At 42.9% G+C, this 22,096-nt stretch overlaps 1 protein-coding gene across 1 annotated transcript in view; it reads right to left on the minus strand.

Moving 5' to 3' along the window:
- The window catches only part of LOC115472426 (nuclear receptor subfamily 1 group D member 2-like), a 31,450-nt gene extending 10,987 nt beyond the window's left edge, over nucleotides 1–20,463 (minus strand). The window contains exons 1-7 of the mRNA XM_030206716.1: nucleotides 20,262–20,463; nucleotides 15,755–16,012; nucleotides 12,920–13,008; nucleotides 11,127–11,271; nucleotides 7,976–8,577; nucleotides 3,550–3,735; nucleotides 1,316–1,526 (exon numbers count right to left, since the gene is read on the minus strand). Of these exons, the coding sequence (XP_030062576.1) occupies nucleotides 1,316–1,526; nucleotides 3,550–3,735; nucleotides 7,976–8,577; nucleotides 11,127–11,271; nucleotides 12,920–13,008; nucleotides 15,755–16,012; nucleotides 20,262–20,277 (1,507 nt within the window). The 5' untranslated portion in view covers nucleotides 20,278–20,463. The remainder of the gene's footprint in view (nucleotides 1–1,315; nucleotides 1,527–3,549; nucleotides 3,736–7,975; nucleotides 8,578–11,126; nucleotides 11,272–12,919; nucleotides 13,009–15,754; nucleotides 16,013–20,261) is intronic.
- Nucleotides 20,464–22,096: the final 1,633 nt, after the last annotated feature.

Below are 22,096 nucleotides of genomic sequence, written 5' to 3' on the forward strand. Positions count from 1 at the left end.
TATTATGGGGAGCAGCCTGTTGCACTGTGCAAGCAGATTGCTCCCCATGGTAGGCGCTCATAGTAGAACCGCTGAACCGACCCCTGCATCCCCCAAGTGGTCCCCGCCCCCCACTCCCAAAGCAAAATCACCCTCGTGGTCCAGAGGACCCCAACCCCCCCCCCCCCCATGCACCCTCTCTCAGCCTTCCCCCCAAAGCAAAAATCTACCCGATGGTCTAAGCCACCCCCCCCTTAAAAAGTTGGAGGCAGGAGTAACTCCTCCTGTCTCTGGGCCTGTCTTCTCAAAATGGCAAGTCCCTGCCTGGTGCATCCTGTGATGCACCGAGAGGGTCTTAGCACCATATAAGGAAATAAACTCCTTATATGGCACTTAGCCTCTCCCAGTGGATCCCAGAATGAACTGGGAAGGGTTGGGCACCAACATTTTTTTCCGGGTGGGCCCAGAGGCAGGAGGGAGGTGTTGCTACTGGTCTCCTGCCTCCAACTTTTCAAGGTGTTTTGTTTTTTTTGTTTTTTTTTGGGGGGGGGGGGGGGGTCACTAGACCACCAGTGTGTTTTTGATTGGGGAGGGGGGGGGGCATGGTCCACAAACCACGAGGGATTTGTTGGGAGAGGATCAGGTCAGAGGGTGTTCCATTGAACCAACAGGGATTTTCTTGTGTGTGTGTGGGGTGGGGAGGGGGGGTTGGGAGGCAGTCCACTGAACCACCAGGGACTTTGTGCAAGCTGTCAAACGCACTTAAAAGCAGCCACAAATGAATTTGACAGCTTTGAGTCGCAAACAGCAACCGATGCACAAAGGGGGATCCGTGAATCTCATTTGCATGCAATCCCCTTTGTGCACTGGTTGCTGTTTGTGACTGGGTATTTTTTTCCACAGCACCTGTATTTAACGGGTGCATCGGACCCTATATCCTGTTACATAAAATGAGACCGTTATGAAACAAGGTGCATTAATAGCATTAATGCACATTATCAAGCTATCACGATAGCTAGATCACATTAGTAACTCTAGTTGTTCTACATCTGCATTTACTTATCAAAGTGCAACATGTGGTAACATGAGTGAATAGAACCTACTGCAAATAATGGAAGCTACAGCAACATACTGTGACTTGACAAGTAAATTCCTTAATATTATTTTTCACCCATTTCCTGAATCACCATGGAAGTATTATGATTTCCAAATAACAACTGGTACATTTTATTTACCAGTCTTCTAACTGTGCTTTGCACTCTGCAACCCTCATCTCTTTGTCAAGCAAAAGCATGCAGACCGCGGCGTGCATATCACACTAACTTTCTTTCCTTACCAGCAGATACCAGCACAACTGCTGTGAAGAGACTCATCTCCTCCTCACTAAGCTGCAGGGCATTGAGTTTCTCGCTAAATTCAAACATTGAGTTCAGCAGATCCCCAGCTCCCATAGAGCGCAATTCATCCACACTGTACTTCTTTCCACTTAGAAAGGTGACAGTACGCTCCTTCACATCAAACAGTGATGCAAAGCGCACCATTAAAACCTGGTAAAAGAAAACAAAAATTACCAATAAATTTTATTTTGTAAGATAATAATTAAGCACACCAGGTCAAGAACTGCAGGTGGTCTTTCTATATGGAACCTCTCTAGGAAAACATGACTGAAGTCTAATGACTTTAGTCATGTGTTCCCGGAGACAACCAAATATGTTATTCTGCACAGAAATCATATAATATCCGTCTAGTGGCAATATTCAGCCACTATACAGGTAGCCTAAGCATTGTAATCACTAGAACAAAATGCAGTGTCGTTGGAGCAAAACATGTAAACCAATACCATACAAACTGGCTCCAACGTGAACTCGTTTGTGTTAAATTGGTATAAACAGAGAAAAGCCCTCAGAAACCGCTGGCAAAATACCTACGGTTTTGTGCGTGGTTATATATTGCTCAAATTATAACTCACGCAGCGTTTCTATCACTGGGCGAAAAACTCTGTAAAACTAAAGATCTAGTGACAGCGAAATTAACCAACCTAATGATGAAGGCATAAAGTGGACCTCCACAGCCAGGCTGGTTTTCAGGATATCCACAACAGATATTGTATGCAAATATATCTCATACATATAAACTGTGGATATCCTGAAAACCAACCTGACCGATGGGTCCAAGGCTCAGGTTGAGAAATGATGACTTAAAAGGACATATCCTAGAAGCTGTCACAGCAAAGTAGATGGGAGGTCTTCAAACATCTATGGCACTACAGCAGGACACCAGTAGCAGTGTTGTCCATTCCTCACAAGGCAAACATATGACGGCCCATTCAAACCTTTTAAAACCACATCAGAATTTTTGTAAATTGATAACGACCTTAGAGCTAGTTCAGAATGTGACTTTCCACCTACTGGCAAATACCATAGTATACAACCACTATTTCCAACAATGTTCACACTATGTTGGCTACTGGTTGAATGGCGAAAATTCCCAATTTTTGCCATAATATTTAAAAGCACCGAGTCTCTTGATACAAAGTACATCTTTAGTACCTGTTGACTTTTTATTGCTCAAATTGAGCCCTTCGTTCCCAAAGCAGGATGGTTACCATCTGTGAAATGAGTGTGTAGATCTTTTACCCCTAGTTGTGCCGATTCAATTCCTGGACGAGGGTCTCGCAACGTGTTGCTAGCTAATATCAGAATTGATACTGACTACATGAATATTCATAAGAAAGTATTTTTTGTTCACCAATGTTTTTATGAAATAACTTCATCCATCAGTATTGTCTGAAGAGGAATGCTGGGTATATCCCAGGAGTGTGTGTGCACTATTTTATTTAGGCATGCATATATGGTTGTCATCAATATGGGTCAGATATGGTTTTAAATGTTGATTATTTATATGTCCAAATTTACTGGAACACACTGAGAACTTTATACATTTTTAATAAACAGATGAAATAAAAATGTCTTTCCATGTCCCCATATGACTACAAGAATCAGAAAAATATACAACACTAGCAGTATTCTATAAGCTGTGTCTACATTCAGACGTGGTTTACAGAATAGTGCATAGGCCAAGTGGATACACCTAGATTTAGGTGCAGCCATTATATTACACCAGTGAAAAGCTGATGTAAATGACTGCACCTAAATCTAGGCACAATCCCTTGAATTCTATAACCATGCGTGTAGACTTGATTGATGGTCCCAACACGCCCACACTCCTCCCATTGCCACGCCGCCCTATCTTTGGCTATGTGCACTAAAATTTACTTGTGCCTCTTTTTAAAATATGTCTAAAAAGATGCTAGTGTAAATCCCAATTATGGCCATGTGTTGATAATTGGTTATCAGCTAATCAACACTAACTGGCCCGTTAACTATCTGATAACACGTGTAAATTTACATGCGCTACTTGGCATGCCATATATAGAATCTGGGGGGTTAATATCTAGATTAACTGTCAGCTTATGGTAATTCTTGCACTACATAGCTAACGAAGCTTAGTAAATAGCTGCCTTGATGTGCTCTCAAGATCTGAAACCTAGTCACTTTGTGCAAAACTCACCTCAAAGGTACCAGCCTTCAACAGATTGATCTGGTCATGCTGCGAGAGGTCTTTGAATCCTGGAACACGCTTAGCAAACTCAACCACTTCTTTTACTGCCGGCGTGAAACTCATGGAAAACTCCTCCCAAATCTGCTGCCCTGATTTGCCAGGGTCCATGTAGGGAGATAGGCTCATGGGGCACACCTGGTAAAGAGCACAAACTCTGTAAGCATCACACACTGCACCTCCAGCCATTCACAAGACTCAAAACACAGAAAAGACAAGAGAACTGAAAATGCACAGAACTAAAACATTACGAACTACAGGAAGCAGATTAATGGAATATTGGTAAACAACAAAAAAAAAAACAAACCCCAAACAAACAAAAAACACACTTTTCTCCAGAGGAAAATCTGTAACTTGTGTGTTATGTACTGTTATGCTCTGCCTATATTTTCCCCAGTTCAAACCTCAGCTTTCTGGCTCTGTACTTTTTCCCAGTTTAAAAAGTTTTGGCTAATATGAGGTCAGTAACTATAAAAGTAACTGAGAAGCAAAAAGAGTGCATCTGAATGAAAGGTACTGGGGTCTCAAATTGACAATGCTGTGAGCTGCTTTGAGACAGCTGAAGGGAATCAGTATGGTGACAACACTACATGGTGGCCTGCCACCAGCATACTTAGAACGAGATACCAGAGCCCATGCCTGCCACAAGAAGGTAGTCACATACAAACACATACTTACACACCAAAGACTGAGGATGAGCCTGACATAGCCCAGCGCTGAAAAAATGGCCAGAAAACTAACACCTGGCCACATAAAATAAACAGCAGGTAGGATGTTGACTTCCATCTCTATTCCACTGTATTTTAATATACTAAAGTTCCTAAATTACTTTTGAAAGCAAAATCTTAACTAGGTCTGTGTGCTGCTACCTAAACAGATGGATACGTGCCTTTGTTCCTACCTTGTTACTTTGATTCTGGTTTTATGCACAAACATATTACATTTCACTACATCAAGGATGCTATGAAAGTTCGAAACGTTAGTGAGGGTCAGAGTCAAAAATAGATCAAGTAACCATTTTAACCTAGTACTGAAACTTTCTGTTTTGGAAGACAGTTTGCTGCGGCCTGAAGAATCACGACTATGTCTGAAATAGTATACCTTGCACTGGCTGCAGAACATATTGACGGCCAGATACAACAAAAAGAGCTTCTCTTATTCTGTTTCTATGAAAAAAAAAATATTTAGAATATTTTTTTCCCCCAAACCCACCTCCCCACTCCCCCCATTTTCTATTTCTGTTGATGGCTCTCTCATTCTCCCTGTCTCCTCAGCTCGAAACCTTGGGGCCATCTTTGACTCTTCTCTCTCCTTCTCTGCTCATATCCAGCAGATCGCCAAGACCTGTCGTTTCTTTCTTTACAACATCCGTAAAATCCGCCCCTTTCTTTCCGAGCACTCTACCAAAACCCTCATCCACACCCTTGTCACCTCTCGTTTAGACTACTGCAATCTGCTTCTTGCTGGCCTCCCACTTAGTCACCTCTCCCCTCTCCAGTCGGTTCAACACTCTGCTTCCCGTCTCGTCTTCCGCCAGGGTCGCTTTACTCATACTACCCCTCTCCTCAAGTCGCTTCACTGGCTCCCTATCCGTTTTCGCATCCTGTTCAAACTTCTACTACTAACCTATAAATGTACTCACTCTGCTGCTCCCCAGTATCTCTCCACACTCGTCCTTCCCTACACCCCTTCCCGTGCACTCCGCTCCATGGATAAATCCTTCTTATCTGTTTCCTTCTCCACTACTGCCAACTCCAGACTTTGCGCCTTCTGTCTCGCTGCACCCTACGCCTGGAATAAACTTCCTGAGCCCCTACGTCTTGCCCCATCCTTGGCCACCTTTAAATCTAGACTGAAAGCCCACCTCTTTAACATTGCTTTTGACTCGTAACCAGTTGTAACCACTCGCCTCCACCTACCCTCCTCTCCTCCTTCCTGTACACATTAATTGATTTGATTTGCTTACTTTATTTTTTGTCTATTAGATTGTAAGCTCTTTGAGCAGGGACTGTCTTTCTTCTATATTTGTGCAGCGCTGCGTACGCCTTGTAGCGCTATAGAAATGCTAAATAGTAGTAGTAGTAGTAGTATCTAGCCCTAAAAATGAAAACCTTGCTAAATCCTTCAGACATGTACCATAAATCTTCAGTCTTTCATTTTTTTATTCTCAAATACCAGTGTATCAATGCATGTGCATAAAAATCTGAACTAATCCTATACAATAAAAAGCACCTCCAACGTTCTGAAGCTGACTCCGTGGCAGAAAAGCCTTGAAGCATTCGTGCTCTCTGTAAGGCTGTATCCATTTCCTGAATTGACGTCATGGGTACACCACTGCTAACCTGCCTGAAGTAGTGACTACAAAAGAAGCAGAGTACAGCCGGCTCGACTTCAGCTTTCCCCTTCTCTCTCAGCTGTGGTCCCGCCCTCATTTCCTGTTTACGCAAGGGCGGGACGCTGAGAGAGAAGGGGAAAGCTGAAGGCAAGCCGGCTGTACTCTGCTTCTTTTGCAGTCACGACTTCAGGCAGGGTAGTAAAATGAGTTTTATGCTATGGCTGGGCGGAAGGAAGCCAAAGAGGGCTGTTGAGGGAGAAGAGGGCGGGCGGTGGGGGGGGGTTGGAACGTCACTGGACATGGAGGGGAGAGCACAGGAGAATCGGTGGACATGGATGGCAGGGGACAGAAGGTGAGAGAGGAGAGCTGCTGGATACGAATAGATGGAGGGGAGGGCAGGGGAGAGAGGACAGTTGCTGGACGGATGCAGGGGAGGCCAGGGGAGAGAGGAGAGCTGGTGAACATGGATGGAGGGCAGGGGAGAGAGGAGAGTTGCTGGACATGGATGGAGGGGAGGGCAGGGGAGAGAGGAGAATCACACACAGTCTCTCTCTCACATACACACTCACACCCAGTCTCACTCTCTTTCTGCCACACACACACACACTCTCGCACGGTGCTGCCAACCACACAGAGGGGGTGAGGGGCACCCTGAGACCAGAGATGGAGGGGGGAGGTATCTCTGTCACACACACACACACACACACTCTCTCTCACAGTCAGTGTCTTTCTCTCTCTCACTCTCACACACTGTCTCTCACACACATACTCTCTCACACACACACACTCTCTCTGTGAAACTCTCTCTCTCACACTCACATACGCACTTGCACGCACACTCATACCCAGACTCACTCTCTGTCACACACACACACTCGCACATTCAATCTGTCTCTCTCTCACATAGTCACTCTCACACACACTCTCTCAAACATACACACTCCGAGGAAAACCTTGCTAGCGCCCGTTTCATTGGTTTCAGAAACGGGCCTTTTTTCCTATTCATATAATAAAAGCATAACAGGGGTAATTATTCTATAAGTGAGTTAACATCTAGGTGTCAAGTATACATGTAAATGACCAAAACACTGGTCCACACATACATAAGTGCCAATAACGCATGTAAATATCAATATTCTGGTTACATGCTATTCCATGAAAAGGTTACTACACTTGATGGTGCATAGTTTGAAGGCACAGACACAGCTGGAGCCCACATCTATGCACATAAATTATAAAATACACATTTACACATGTATTTTAGCAATTTGGATGTGAACATTTGTACCAGCTCTATGGCTGGTGTTTTGAAGTGCTCACAGCTAATTACTAGGTATGTATTTATGTTATGCTAATATTTTATAAATTCTTGGTCTTCACTCCCAGTACTCAAGGGTGGCCAATGGGTCAGGTTTTCAGGATATCCTAATAAATATACATGTAAAAGAGATAAGATTTGCATACAGAGGAGGTAGCAGTCATGCATATTCATTAGGGGCATCCTGAAAACTTGTCCTCGAAGACTGAGTGAAGATCAGTGCTATAAAGGTAAGTAAGCACCTATTTTTCTTTATAGAATAGGTGCCGCATAGGCACCATCTAAGCACCTAAATATACGCATATCGTTATAAAATTGTTCTTCACATGTGTGAGAATGTGCATATAAATAAAACAGGTAAAGAGAGATGCTGGCTAATATTTGCATAACCTAAAAAATCTAATGCAGTGCTTCTCAAACCTCTTTTGGAGGCACACCTAGCCAGTCAGATTTTCAGGATCATAGTAATGACTATGCACAAGAGATCTACACAAAATGGATTTCCAGTACGCAAAATGTATCTCATGCGTATTCATTATGTTCTCCTGAAAATGCAACTATGTGCGCCTCCAGAAGAGGGTTGAGAAACACTGAACTAGTGGGTAAAACATACACTGTCTGGAAACTGTTCACATTAAGAAAACAAGTCTAGCAAAATCTCTCCCTCAGAACCAGGGAAAACTTTTCCTGACAGCATGAAGCAGTTAAGAATGGTGTCACTGTACCAGATGCATTCTCCCTCCTGTGCCATGTGAGCAGGTGCTTAAGGTCTCATTTGGACACACATCACCGACCAGGTGTCTCCCACACACTCTGCGTATATAGCAACTGGGAAAGTTCCCATTGTTCTGGTTTGTGGGATACATAGCGTTTTCATTCAGATATCCTTTATGTTGCCCAGCAACATTCTGCTGAATCACGCTGCTGGGATGCTGGGTTCCACCGAATGCGCTGGGCCCTCTGTCAGTGGAATGATACTGCTGCTCTGCACCCCTTACACATCTTTGTGGCTGCACAACTGGGGGTTCAGATGGCTCCTGGTTGTACATGAAGGTGTCCCTCTGAGCTCTGGTCAGGGTGCCAAGGACATCTTCTTTGGCACTATCGGAGGACTGAGGAATGAGAGGAGGTGGTGGTGGTGGGGTAGGAACCTTGTGATGTTCCGATTCCTGGAGCCCCAGCAGCTCCCGAAGAGGCTGGTGTTGTGGGGGCTCAGTGTTTGGCATGTGGCCACTGAACTGGCTACTCATCACTGTATTCATGGCAGCCTGCATCTCCAAAAGCATTCTCTGTTTTTCACGTTTTGGTATGCGGCCAAAGCGAACAGCTGGTGAGGAAATAAAACATGTCAGCTTATGTATAATAAAGAAACACCTGTATTTGATTTTCAGAAAAAAAGTTACACGTGTGTTGACAGAACTAATTCATATAGAAGTCAAGTGTCTTCTCTTATCAGATCAACTGTAGCAGGTGGCAGAAACTGGGCTGACGTCATGGGCCTTATGACCACAGTCTATGTTTAGAGAATGAAAGAGAGAAAGAATGCAAATAATCCAAGAAGACTGGGGTAACCTGAACAGAGCAGCTATGGTTAGAACCCTTACAGCAAATCAGGGAGTGGCTAGATGTGCAAGAAATGACCCCAATAGTTTTGAAGCTCTCTGGATTGTTACAAGCTCATATAAAGAAAGGAGCCCTGGGTGCTGGGTCAAGCATGGGGCTTTTAAGAATCAAAAAGGAAGACAATAATGACTGGAATAACTTCACAGTGGAATTGGTAGAGGCCAGCGCTAACGAAAATAATTAACATCCTTAGGACAGGTGTAGAAGACAACAGACACCAGATAGCTGGTTAAAGATAACTGGACAAGGATATTCAGAAAACATTCAATTTCAATGTGGGCTTTTCAAACAACCAAAGTTAACCAGAAAGATTTAGGACAGGTATTTTTTCAACAAGACCTAACTGTAAATCTGTGCTATCCCCCAGCACATCCAATCCCTCTAATACTTAACCAGTTAATTTTAAGAATAAGACAGGTATAACCAGTATGCAGGCCCAAATTTGTAAAACTTTGGAAGATTTATTCTCAAGTTAACCTTAACCAGATAAATCTCCCCAGTGGATAAAAACATAAAAATCAATGACCCATCCAGTACACTCAAGTATCCTCCTCCCTACCTTACTTTGGGTAGGTGAGAATATACTGAAACCAACAGCTGCTCTGGTCCCAAACGCAATGTCTTTTATCCAGCCTCTCAACTCAGTTTCTACAACTACCCTCCTTTATCTGTTCCAAGCATGTTTAAATTCATGCCAGAATGTAGGCCTCACGCATCAACACTGGCATGTTAGTCAACATAGCCATCACGCTCCTTCATTCCAACAAGTCCCATATTTTATCCAACACCTAGGTTCTCTCCCGTAACTTGCCAAAATGACTTTTTGCTTTACTACACACATATGGACTAGATTTTATATATCATGCCTAAACATTTGGCACTAAAATGAAATTTGCTTAGGCGTATTCTATACAGTATGCGTTAATGTAGGTATACTTTATAGAATAAGCCTAAATTTATGTGTGCTTTATAGACTACACAGAGCCCCAGTCCATGCAAATATATTCAGTCACGGTCAATTATGCCAAATAAAACCTGGTGTAAATCTCAATGTCTAAATTAGGCGCAGAGCAGGTATATTCTATAACATTCTAGGAAACATTCTAGACTTGGTACTTTGTGGAGCGCATGATCTAGTGAGGGACGTTATGGTACTGGGGCCGCTTGATAACAGTGATCATAATATGATCAATTTTTATATCAACCTTGAAGTAACTATACATAGAAAGTCAAATATGTTAGTGTTTAACTTTAAAAAAGGAGACTATGATAGAATGAGAACGGTAAAAAAAAAAAAAAAAAACTTAGAGGGGCAACTGAGAGGGTAAAAACTGTACAACAGGCGTGGATGCTGTTCAAAAGTACCATCCTAGAGGCCCAGGCCAAACATATTCCGCGAATTACAAAAGAAAGACGGAAGTCCAAAAGACAGCCGGCTTGGTTGAAAAGTGAGGTGAAGCTATTAGGGCTAAAAGAAACGCCTTCAGAAAATGGAAGAAGGAACTGTCTGAAAATAACAAGAAGCAACATAAGGTGTGTCAAAGCAAATGCAAGGCACAGATAAAGAAGGACAAGAGGGATTACGAAAAACAGATAGCATTAGAGGCAAAAACACATAGTAAAAACATCTTTCGGTATATTAAAAGCAGGAAGCCGGCAAGAGAATCGGTTGGGCCGCTGGATGACCGAGGGGTAAAAGGGGCAGATCAAGGATGACAAAGACTTAGCGGAGAGATTGAATGAATTCTTTGCTTCGGTCTTCACTGAGGAAGATTTGGGTGGGATACCGGTGTCGGAAATGGTATTTCAAGCGGACGAATCAGAGAAACTTACTGAATTCACAGTAAACCTGGAGGACGTAATGGGGCAGTTCAGCAAACTGAAGAGTAGCGGTGTTGGCACTTGTGCACTTAAATGTCAATATTCAGCTCTTAACCGCATAAGATAAGACCACTTTCTATGCGGCCCAATTTACCTTATGCAGTTAAGGGCTGAATATTATACTTACCCACAAGTTTTAGAAGCCAACACACAACTGAATATTCAATGCCGGTGTCCAAACATGGCCCAGAATTGAATATTCAGGAATACAGCTAAAGGCGGACATAAAAACACTGACCACCACTGGCTGAATATCATCCAGTTTGTAAGCTTTTGTATTATTAAATACAGCACACCCAAAAGGCAGGATCAAGAGATACTGAAAAGATTCAGCGCTGATTTGGGGGGAAAAAAAAAGTTCAGGGAACATACCATCACGAGACATTCCCACGGCCAGGCACTTCTTGAAGCGACACTGCTGGCAGCGATTCCTGTTCATCCTCATTATGGAGCAGCTCTCATTCTTCAGGCACTTCTTATACTGGATGTTCTGTTGGATACTTCTCCTAAAGAAACCCTTAAAGAGTGCAGACGATGCAAACCATCAAGAGTGGTACATCAGCCCAATGACAAGCTCTCTCCTGAACGATCACCTACTCTCCGCCAGGCCCAAACAAGGGCTGCACTTTAATTCCCTCTTTAATGTTTGGAATGGACCAAAAGCAGTTAGACAATAAAAGAGGCAACTCAGTTACAATAACATTCTTCAAAATCCCATGGGGCATATCTGTCCCTTACTTTCAGCCAAACTTAGGACTGTTTTCAGTTGAAAAGTCACCTAAATTTAGGAGCTTTAAGTTATGCTCCTACATTTAGGCCTGCTGTTGGTTTGCCTCGATTTCTGAGCCTACTTCAGATGCTTAGTGCTGAAAAATAAATAAAATCAGTATTATGTTCTCAACTTTATCCCACCCTTATTGCCACCCACTTTTCATGAGGCCAAATTTAAGAGTTTAGTGAAACTTAGTACCACGGAGTTAAGCATGTGGAGGGAAATTCTATAGAGAGGCATCTACATTTAGGCCCTTCTTTGAGCCTATTCTTAAAAGAAAAGTAAGCACCCACTTTTATTTATAGAATACAACCTAGCATGCCAAGAATGCGCCCGTATTCACAGTGCGATCACATATACCAGCATTAGAGCCGGTGTAAATATTGTGCCTATATTGCTAGAGAATGCATCAAGATTACAAGATTCCATAATTTATGCACGTAAATGTGCACAGTGCCCAAGTGCCATCTGCAAACCACACTCCAATGCATTTAGGCACCATTTTACAGAATAGTGCATGGCCGGAATACTGGCATTTACGTATGCTTGTGTGCACGTACGTGTGCAAGTCTGGTATTCCATTTATTTATGCATGTTCTTCGCACTAAAACCTTGGCACCCTCCTTACAGAAGTACACCCTTAATGCTAGTAAATTTTCAAAGAGGCAAATTAAAGAGCCTATCTCTCAAAATTAATGAGAATATGAGAAAAAGGTGCAGTGCTCAGATCTATGTCTTCACTGAAGGAAAAACAGAAGCACTGCGAGTCAGGGAAACAGAGCGGTATCCATAACATGCAGGATACATCTTGTCAATCTCACATGATGACTGCAGACATTTTACACACACCAACAAAGGACAATGATAAATCTGATTTGTGCCCTATTAGAATTTTCCAAATTCCAAAAAACGAGCAGCTTCTCTTTCCAGTGTCAAAATCTAAAAAAAGTTTGACCAATTTTTCTCCAGTAACATTTTAGTTCCATTTTGCCACTGCAGAGATACTCTGGACCCCATGATATTGACTACTGCATAATTCTATTTTAATTATACCAAAGATAAACTCCCCATTCTACTGCTGTTTCTCACTGTGTGACACTGAGGTGGGAGGATATCCATGTGGAATACTGTGGTCGGGTTATTTTAGCACAGGGTCCCATTTTATGCAGCGAGACCCTGTGCTAACAGGAGCCCATGTTGATAACTTCTCCCAAATGACAAATCAAAGACACTATGCTTTGGTAGAGCATTTAAGCACACTCATTTTCCTACCATCCCCCAAGCAACTGAAAGACTACCTTCAATTAGAATACAGTCCTGCACAGAACGTGACTGAAACAGCCAAAGCAGACGAGAGGAACCACTTCCAAACATGCCACTGTTCAAAGCTCACCTTGCAGCCTTCACAGGCATGGACTCCATAATGGAACCCCGAGGCCACATCTCCACAGACTTTACACAGGAGCATCATGCCACTGAACTCTAGAAAATGAACGAGACCATTCAGCATTAGATGCTAGCAGGCACAGCTTTAAGAAAAAATGACCTACTTTTTAAAATGTATCTTCCAAACTGCAACACACTTGTTTTAAACTACACTGGAAATTTAACACTAAGAATCAGTTAAACTTTGAAGGAATTTGCTCTGGGAATTATAGAGTCAATATTTAGCATTAATTCCTGAAGTACAAATGTTGGAACCTGCACAAAGTACCTTGCGCAGGTATTTGAGGCATGCTCAGTTGCAAACATTTGTGGCTCAAAGCAATGTACAGGACAGGCAGTGCTCAGCAGGTACTAGAACTAATGGCACTGAAATGCTGTTTTCCACCCGTACTGTTATTAAAACACAAGAACCCTATTTTACGTAGGGGGATCAAAACTGAGACATGCTCAGATCCTGTAGTATTTGAGAAGAAGTTCTAACATAAAACCCTTTCTAAAATACATGCAGAAGTACTTGTGTATTTGCCAACACATGCAAAGCGGCCATTTTACAGATACACACACTGAAAAAACTGAATGACATGGACCCAGCAACTTCCATGTGGAAGTGGCGGCACCTATGTGTAGCTGCTCTATTTTACAAACCTACTTGCCAATTATTTAGTAAAGCACCAATTTTAACATGATTTCATTTTAGTGGTGGACAAAAACTACATAGGATTAAGTAGAATGACCCCCTTAATCTATAAAGCACAGGCCAAACAAGTGCTTTTTTCACAAACTTTTATAAATGCCATTGAGCAGATGTGAAAACTAGTTTTCTCCATACATGGGAACTCCCCTTTGTGAAACAGAGACCACCACATGGGTATTTTAGTCCTGCCTCAGCCATGCCCCCCTGAATGCTCTACATAAGAGTAGGCTTCCATGTGTAAATAGATTTCTGAAATTGCTTTTTTACAAGTGTATGCAATATACACATGTAAATGCCAGCATTTCCACGTGGGAATGGTGAATAGAGCTTCTAAAATACCCCCCTTTATATATTTATCAAGACAGAACAAAATATTATTCCTACAGAAAACTGGGAGCTTTGCTGATGGAAATACCTTTCACCTTGCCAGCAAACAAAAAAAAAAAAAGTTGAAGTACATGAACCTTCAAGACCAGACTAGAGAGCTGCATGGAGACAGGGTTAGCAGGAATCCCCCAGGACCCCCAAGGGAATTCCCTCCAGGTCTGCGGGAATGGACGCGGTTCTTGCCAGAATCCCACGGGTGTAAACCAGGCCAACCTATTTTTAATCCTTTCAGGATCCAGGACTCTTTGTACCATGGCCATCTCCTCTGATCAGCACAGCCACACACGCACAGGCCAGCCCCATCAGGTCGCCTGATCTACAGGAGCATGCGTGTAATGGCTGGCGACTGGCAGGAACCTCCCAGTTCCATTTCCTGACCCAGCACAATCTTCCTTTTCCTCTTCCATGTGCACAAGAAGTGCTAGAGCTGCACGGCACAGTAAAGGAAAGCTGCAAGGAGATCAGCAAGGAGGAGGTGCCCAGCAGAGAGCTGCATGAGACCAAGATCCAACTTAAAGTAGTTTCATAGCCCTAATTGCAACTAAACATACACTCAAAAGTGGGGTTGAGTCCTGCAACTGTTTAGATGATCATTTTCCAGAATATTCTGGTATATATTTTTTTACATTCTGGAATTAAGCTAGGCAGTAATTTGAGTTGTCTTAAAATAAGGGAACTTGATAAAACTCCCTAGTCAATTATCTATTGCGGATAAGAGAAAATGTATCTTCTTGGATCGTTACTCATTATCAATATTCTACTAAAGTTAAATACTTGATTTAATATCGGATCCAAAGGAAAAGAGAGGATACTGATTATTAAATAGAATTCCTTAACAAAAAAAATCCTTCCAGCGACATGTCCAGACTGGCTGGCGTCCACCAGACCTACTGCCTCAATCTGCACAGAAATACACTGCCTGCTTCTTGCCACAGTTCACACAACTAGTATTTTTGTTCTACTTGATTCTCCTCCTGGCTATATATATATATTTTTTTTTTTTTTAAAGAGAGAGAGAGGCTAGAAATTTTGGGTCGCTTCACATAAGGGGTTATAGGCGCTTGAAAAGTCTGTCTGTTGCATATATAATTGCACAATTTAATATGTCGGGAGTGAAAGGCATGTGCTTATTAATGTCAAAATAGTAGCAACAGCTGCAAGGACAGACTTTTAGGCGTTGAGTGAGGCCATCAAACCTAAGCAATCTGCGCCAGTATAATTATTAGCCTTCACCCCTCTTCCCCCCACCCAGTAATTCTATCTGGGAATTCCCACTCAAATCATTTTGGTACAAGAGGTGTTAGGGAGACAATAGGTTTTCTAATGCCTTTCCAAGTTAAGAATTATTGGGTGAAGTTAACAGGCATTTAACTCTTCTGTAAACAGCCAAGGCTGTAGATAAACCAGCAAGTCTTTTAGCTGAGTAAAAGCAGTCAAAAAGTGAACACACCTGTTAAAGCAATAGATACTTTTTTTTTTTAAATGGTAAGGATGGAGGAGATTACTTACAGAGATGGGCAGGGACAGAGATGGAGGACATTCCAGCGGGGACAAGTGAAAGTTTTCTGTCCCCATGCAACTCTCTACTACAGACATGTTTATTCCTCATGCACTGATATGGCACCAGAAATACAGGCAAGGGCTCAGCCAACCTTACAATATAACTGGGTGAATACCAATGATGATTGAGAATGGACTCACTTGTTGCAGGCCCGCCATGTCCCCTGGCCAATGTAGTAGCACTGGACTTCCCTGTGGGAACAGAGGAATCCAGCTGATGCCGAGCCCCTGTGGAGAGGCTGCTCTCACCAGCCGAATCACTATTCTGGCTGCTGCAGCTACTTGGAGAGGATGGTAGTGGTGAGGAAGAAGAGTGGAAGCTGCCATTGGAGCTCTCGCTGTGGCACGAGGCAGGGCTGGACACAGAGCTTGATGAGCTGATATAGGCTATCACACCACCTGCAGGTAAAAATATAAAGGCACCATGTTAATGATCAACAAAGTAACATGCCACTGGTCTAGCCACAAACCTTTAAGGTCCCATTCAGAACTAACAGGTTACTCAGCTCCAGGAAGGAGATTTTAGACTAGACTAGTCCTGGATTTCTGATACTCTCATCCTGATGCACTGTGGAACCATCAGCACAGATTTCTCAATGGGTAGAATCGGAACTACAAATATCACAGCACAAAATTGCCCCAGGTACAAATAAGTACCTGTATATAATGTGTAAGCCGCATTGAACCTGCTATGAGTGGGAAAGCGTGGGGTACAAATGTAAGAAAAAAACAACAACAACAAAAAAAAAAGAATGGCCAAAAAGTCTCCCACCTAGAAATGGCTAACTTGTTAGCTTTGTCTATTTCAAATGGAAATCCTGAAAGCTTAGGCCTGCTCCTGACTACTGTTCCAAAACAGATCTACTCTCTAAGCCAGTAGTTCTCAAACCTGTCCTGGGGGATAACACAAGAATAGCCATACTGGGTCAGACCAATGGACAATCAAGCCCAGTATCCTGCTTCCAACAGTGGCAAACCCAGGTCTCAAGTACCTGGCAGAAACCCACCAGTTAGGTTTTCAAAATACCCCTAATAAATCTGCATGAGAGAGATTTAATGGGTTAATAGCTTAAAAGATTTTGATACACATTCTATTTAACTAAAGTCAGAATGGTTTACAATAAAATAAAGTGTAGTAAAAGTACGCCATATAAGACAGAAAAGATTAACTCAGAGAAACACCACTTTGTATCTACAGAAAGGCGGTGTGGAATAAAGAAACATCCATTCCCATCCCCAGGTTATCCTCATGAATTGCTTTCATTGTAGTTGACTGTCCCAAAAGCTTTCGTAAAAAAAAAAGTAGTTTTCCATTTTACTTTAAAATTGTTTAAGCGTATAGTCACTGGGAGCCAATTCCATAATGCTGGAGCAAACGAAAAAAAGCATGGTCTTGCTTGGAGGTCAGCAAGCGTTAGATGAAGCATGGAGTATTAACAGACCTTAAAACTCTACCAGAGGTACAAGGACAAATAAGAGGGGCCAAATAAGGCAGAGTCCCATCATGGATCACCTTATACATGAGAGCCAAAGTTTTATACAAAGGCTATAATCTGTTTAGGAAAGACAAGGTAGGAAGAAAGAGAGGAAGGGAGGGGGGAGTAGCATTATATGTTAAAGATAATATTAAAAGAAAAAGTGCTAGAAGCCTACAAAATAGGGTCACAGATCCTTTAATCATACGTATTTGTAAAACAATCCTCAGATAGACCCGACATGGGCCTTGTTTCGGCGCTCAGCGCCTGCGTCAGAGGTCTATATCATCCAGAGAGTGTGGGTAGCACAAGAAATATTTGGACAAAGATTGTGGGTAACAAAACACACCATCTGAACAAGCCCAGCGTCTTTATAACTAGCAAAGTAACCAAACCTGCTTCAACTGAGAAATATTAAAAACAAAATAGGTTCTGATTGCACCAATAGGTAGATTGGGGAAAGGTATTGGTGCAATCAGAACCTATTTGATTCCAAGCCACAGTAGCATCACACCCTTTCTTCTTCTGACGTAGTCATTTCCTCCTGCTCCTTTGAGCTGAGATATGACTCCATGAGCCTTCATTTATAACTGCCCAGGGAGTTTTCCCTATTTTTCTCTCCTAACTCTACTGCAGTCACCATGTGATGATCTTCAGTTGAGAGATGCACACCAACAAGCTCATTTGCAAAGCACTCAGCCTCCCAAAGTTCCATAGAAACCTATGGAACTTAGCCTCCAAAAGTGCTTTGAAAATATGCCTCCAAGCCTTCTTCCTGAACTCTGCAATCACAGATCTAAAATCTGGTCTCTAGGTGTCGAAGTATGATGACTAGTTTCCCTACTCTCCACCCAGGGCTGTGAATGCAGCCTAAACCACATCCTTAGCCAAGCTGACCCAGGAAGCAGAAATCTGATCTGGGAATCAATCTAAATCCTTCTAATGGGCCATGGAGCCAACTCACTCTTGTTTTTAAGCACATTTACACCCTTTGCTGTGGTACTGTTACACCATGTCCCCAATAGGATCATATAGCAGGGCTCCCTCCCTCCCATTATAAAGATTCTCATTTCAGCCACAATGCCAAGTAAAGAAGTATCATCAGCTCACAGCTCAGACCTTGAACTTAGGACATCAGCAAAAGACAGGGAAGTATTAACCACATTGCATTGCTTCTCCTCCTACTCTTTCATTCACTTTGTGATGTACTACTTCCACTGAGTCACTTCACTCATAGTAATGCAAAGCCCTCATTAATGTTATGTCTACAGAGCGCTATTCACAACCTAACCTTCAATTCAGGTCACCTAGTTGGCAACCTCACTTGGTACTGGCTGCTCTAGTTCAGTGACCTCCTAACACTGAATGCTACGGTGACCATCAAACAGGGATGAGATGTGTAAGTCAGCACTTAATGCATCAAACTTATGTTTTCATAGAATTAAACCTGAGAAAACTATTAAGCCAGTAAAGCATGAAAAGGGAATATTACAGTTTAGTGAATTTTAAGGGATTTAAAGAAGAGAAAAAATATTGTCAACTTATGCAGCAAATGTGCTGCAATTCCTGACCTTAACAGCTGAAACAGAATGTAAGTGAAAACTCATTTTATAGAAAAGGTACCCAACATTAGCAGAGTATATAACTGCCCACCCTCTTCCAGAAGGGGCATCAAATTTTACAAGAATTACATTTAATACTCATTTGCGCAGACCCGACACAGATACTGTACCTTTTTAAGTACTGTAACTGTAATTAATTTATACATCCTATATAATAGTAAGCTTCCATCTGCTGCCCTCTCATATAAGGAATGTGATGTCAAAGTCTCTAGTCCAACTGCTAAAAAAAAAAGCTCATGCTGGAAGGAACTAAACGGAAAGGCTGCCGAGAGGAGTACTGAGAATTTATTTAGTTTGATGGGTGGTGGGGATAGTGCTGGGCAGACTTATACGGTCTGTGCCCTGAAAAAGACAGGTACAAATCAAGGTAAGGTATACACAAAAAATGACACGTGAGTTTATCTTGTTGGGCAGACTGGGTGGACCGTGCAGGTCTTTTTCTGCCGTCATCTACTATGTTACTATGATGTGCTTTAGAAAAATTCCACAACAGCATAAATTTGAAATTTACACTCTTCCCAATCACTCCTCCAATCCCACGCCCAATGCAGAATACACTTCTAGTCACTGCGTTTTTTCCAGCGAAAAAGGTGCCAGTACTCAAATGCCAGGCCACCCTTCAGGGATTGGATGATCAATGAGGGACCCACAATAGCCAGGACCCTGCAACCAGTCACAGAATCTATGACAAGGCAGAATTTGGTGTGTAGAGCCTTAGCTGTTTCATTAAAACCTGGGGTCCATGGGTCAATTTTAGCAGACAATGGAAAAGGTACCGGTATTCAATACCCCCCAAGTACCCCCTCAAAAAAGCCCTGCTTCTAGTGAAAAAAAAAATAAGTAATGAGAAACACCTTTTATTCCAACCACCCATCCGTTATTAAAGACAAGGCGACTGCAACGTCTTTACTGACTTTTACCACTCAGCTCACACACTCTCCCCTGGTTTGGAAGGGAGACAATTTCTACTCCTCCTTCCCCAGATTCATGTTTCCAGCTTTGACAGCAAGATTTAAAACATCACATTTCACAGTGAAAACCACACACACAAGGAACACCACCGCACACGGAAAAGAAGGTGTAAAACAGCCACTGGTAAAAGCACTGCAACAAGCGCCTCACGTGGACACCCGAGCGCGCTCCACACAGCAGGTCACAGCGATCCCCGCCCCAGCCTTTCCCGTCAGCTTGCGAAACTAGGTCAGCAAAACAGGGACACAACTGAGACTCACGTGGAGCGACGGCAAACCCGCGCCCCAGCCCCACCTTGTGTAACCCTGACGTCACGGCCCGCGCAGCCAATCCGCGGAGACGCACGGGCCAACGTAAACAGTGGCCGCACATGGCTCAGGGTGCTGAGCCATGTGAGCTAGGGACGCTTAGCTTATACAGCATAGACGCTACCCCCCCCCCCCCACACACACACCCCCCAAGCGTATAACGCACGGAGAGTATCTGCTTCGATCGTCCCTTCCACCAGTTCCCACTGCACTACTGCACCCCCAGACCGGCCAGAGCCAGGCACTGGTTTCCGCTGCAATTAATGCTCACCTCCGGTGCTTTCCATGGCTGTGGATGATGGAGATGCGCCCTTTCCTCTTCCTCTCTCCACCGAGGACCCTCAGCTGCTCCGGCCAGCCCCAGCCACTGGATCCATCCCCCAGTCGCCCGATAGTAGTAGCTACCGCCGCAGCCTACCAACAGCAGCCAAGTGTGCGAGCCGAAGCCGGGCGGTCGAGCTGCTGTGGCCCCTCCTTTTCCTTTCCCCTCCCCCGCCGGGGGCGGAGAACTGGAGTCGCTGGCAGCATTGTATGGTGTGTGGGGAGCTGAGAGCTTACATATAGTCCGGTGATGATGACCCTAAAGCTGCAGAGCTTTTATGTGAGGGAACAGACAGGAGTTTGTTTTCCTCTCACTTTATTCCAGTACAGGCACAACAACCCAAAGCTCTACCTTTACTTCTTCCCCGCCTTATCATTGCAGGAGGGTCCAATATTGTAGTGCCGACTTTAGGAGGAACTCTTTCCTTTGGGATAAAAGAGCTACACACTGCTGCCTTCTCTGCCAAGCCTCCTAATCATTAGAACTTCAGGCATGATGACGGTTAATATAAGTGCAAAAGCTGCAGTTAACAATAACAGCTCTAGCCCTTGCACTTATAGAAGCTCTTGCTAAGATTAGCCAGGTTTTTTGCCCTAAAAAGAGAGTCTTTTTATGGCCAAATTGTTCTCTGTCTTTCAATTTAGCCACAGGTCTGGAATTAAGCCTAGCCAACTGCCTAAGGCACTGTGCACATTTTAAAGTTGCTAAAGAAGAGCCCACACCTGGTTTGGGATACTTCAAAGAGGAAATGAGTATGTAAATGGCAGTTTGACCTCTGATCTACAGAATCTGGCCCCTCACCTTTCCAGTCCATCCTATGGGTGCCAATATCTTAAATTAACTAAATTAGGGAATTAATCTATATTACTATTCTTCAAATCTAAACAATACCAACTAATAAGAATAGATTATAATAGCAACGTAATTTCCGTGAGTCACATAAGAGCCTACTTAGGAAAACACTGCAATGGGTACTAGAATATCAATAACCCCTATTGGAAAACTAAAGAAACCAGATTAGTACAGATCCGTCCTGCACAGTTAATGATAAACAGAAAACCATGTCTGTTTCATATACACAGAACACTGATAGACCCTCACACAGTATAAAATAACCACAAAGTAAAAACAAAAATACGCAGATAAATATTAAACTGAACCCCCAAGAAGCCACAGTGCAACTCCAGAGAAAGAGAAAAAGTGATGCATATCCCCCTGTACTGTGCAAATATAAAGATAGCAGATGGAAACAAACTCAAAGAAAATACAAATATACAATAAGACAAACCAAAAGATCATACTACAAAATCAAGATAGGGCCAGATTACAAAGACATTAAGAAACTATATCAACTCGTGAACAAACTACTAGACACCACCATGGTCACCACGACCAATTCAGACACCCTATCTGCAGACAAACTTGCTAAATACTTCAAGGAAAAAATTGAAAACCTATGCAACACCTTACCTCAGAACAACATCGACATCGATAAATTCTTTGAATGTCTGGACCCAATATCCAGCAGACCGAATCTGGACAAACTTCGATCTCAATGCTAAAACAGTCACCCAAGCGATCAACAAAGGTGCCAAGACTCACTATAATTGGACACCTGCTCCAGCTACTTAATAAAATCTGCTCCTCTACGTTTCATAGCAGACCTCACATCTCACCTAAACTACATGCTACAACATGGACACTTCCCTAAGAAAAACTGTAACATCCTACTCACCCCAATTCCAAAAGATACAAAGAAAAAAATGAATGAAATCACCAACTAC

This window comes from Microcaecilia unicolor, chromosome 1 (genome assembly GCF_901765095.1).
Source record: "Microcaecilia unicolor chromosome 1, aMicUni1.1, whole genome shotgun sequence".
Lineage (NCBI taxonomy): Eukaryota > Metazoa > Chordata > Amphibia > Gymnophiona > Siphonopidae > Microcaecilia > Microcaecilia unicolor.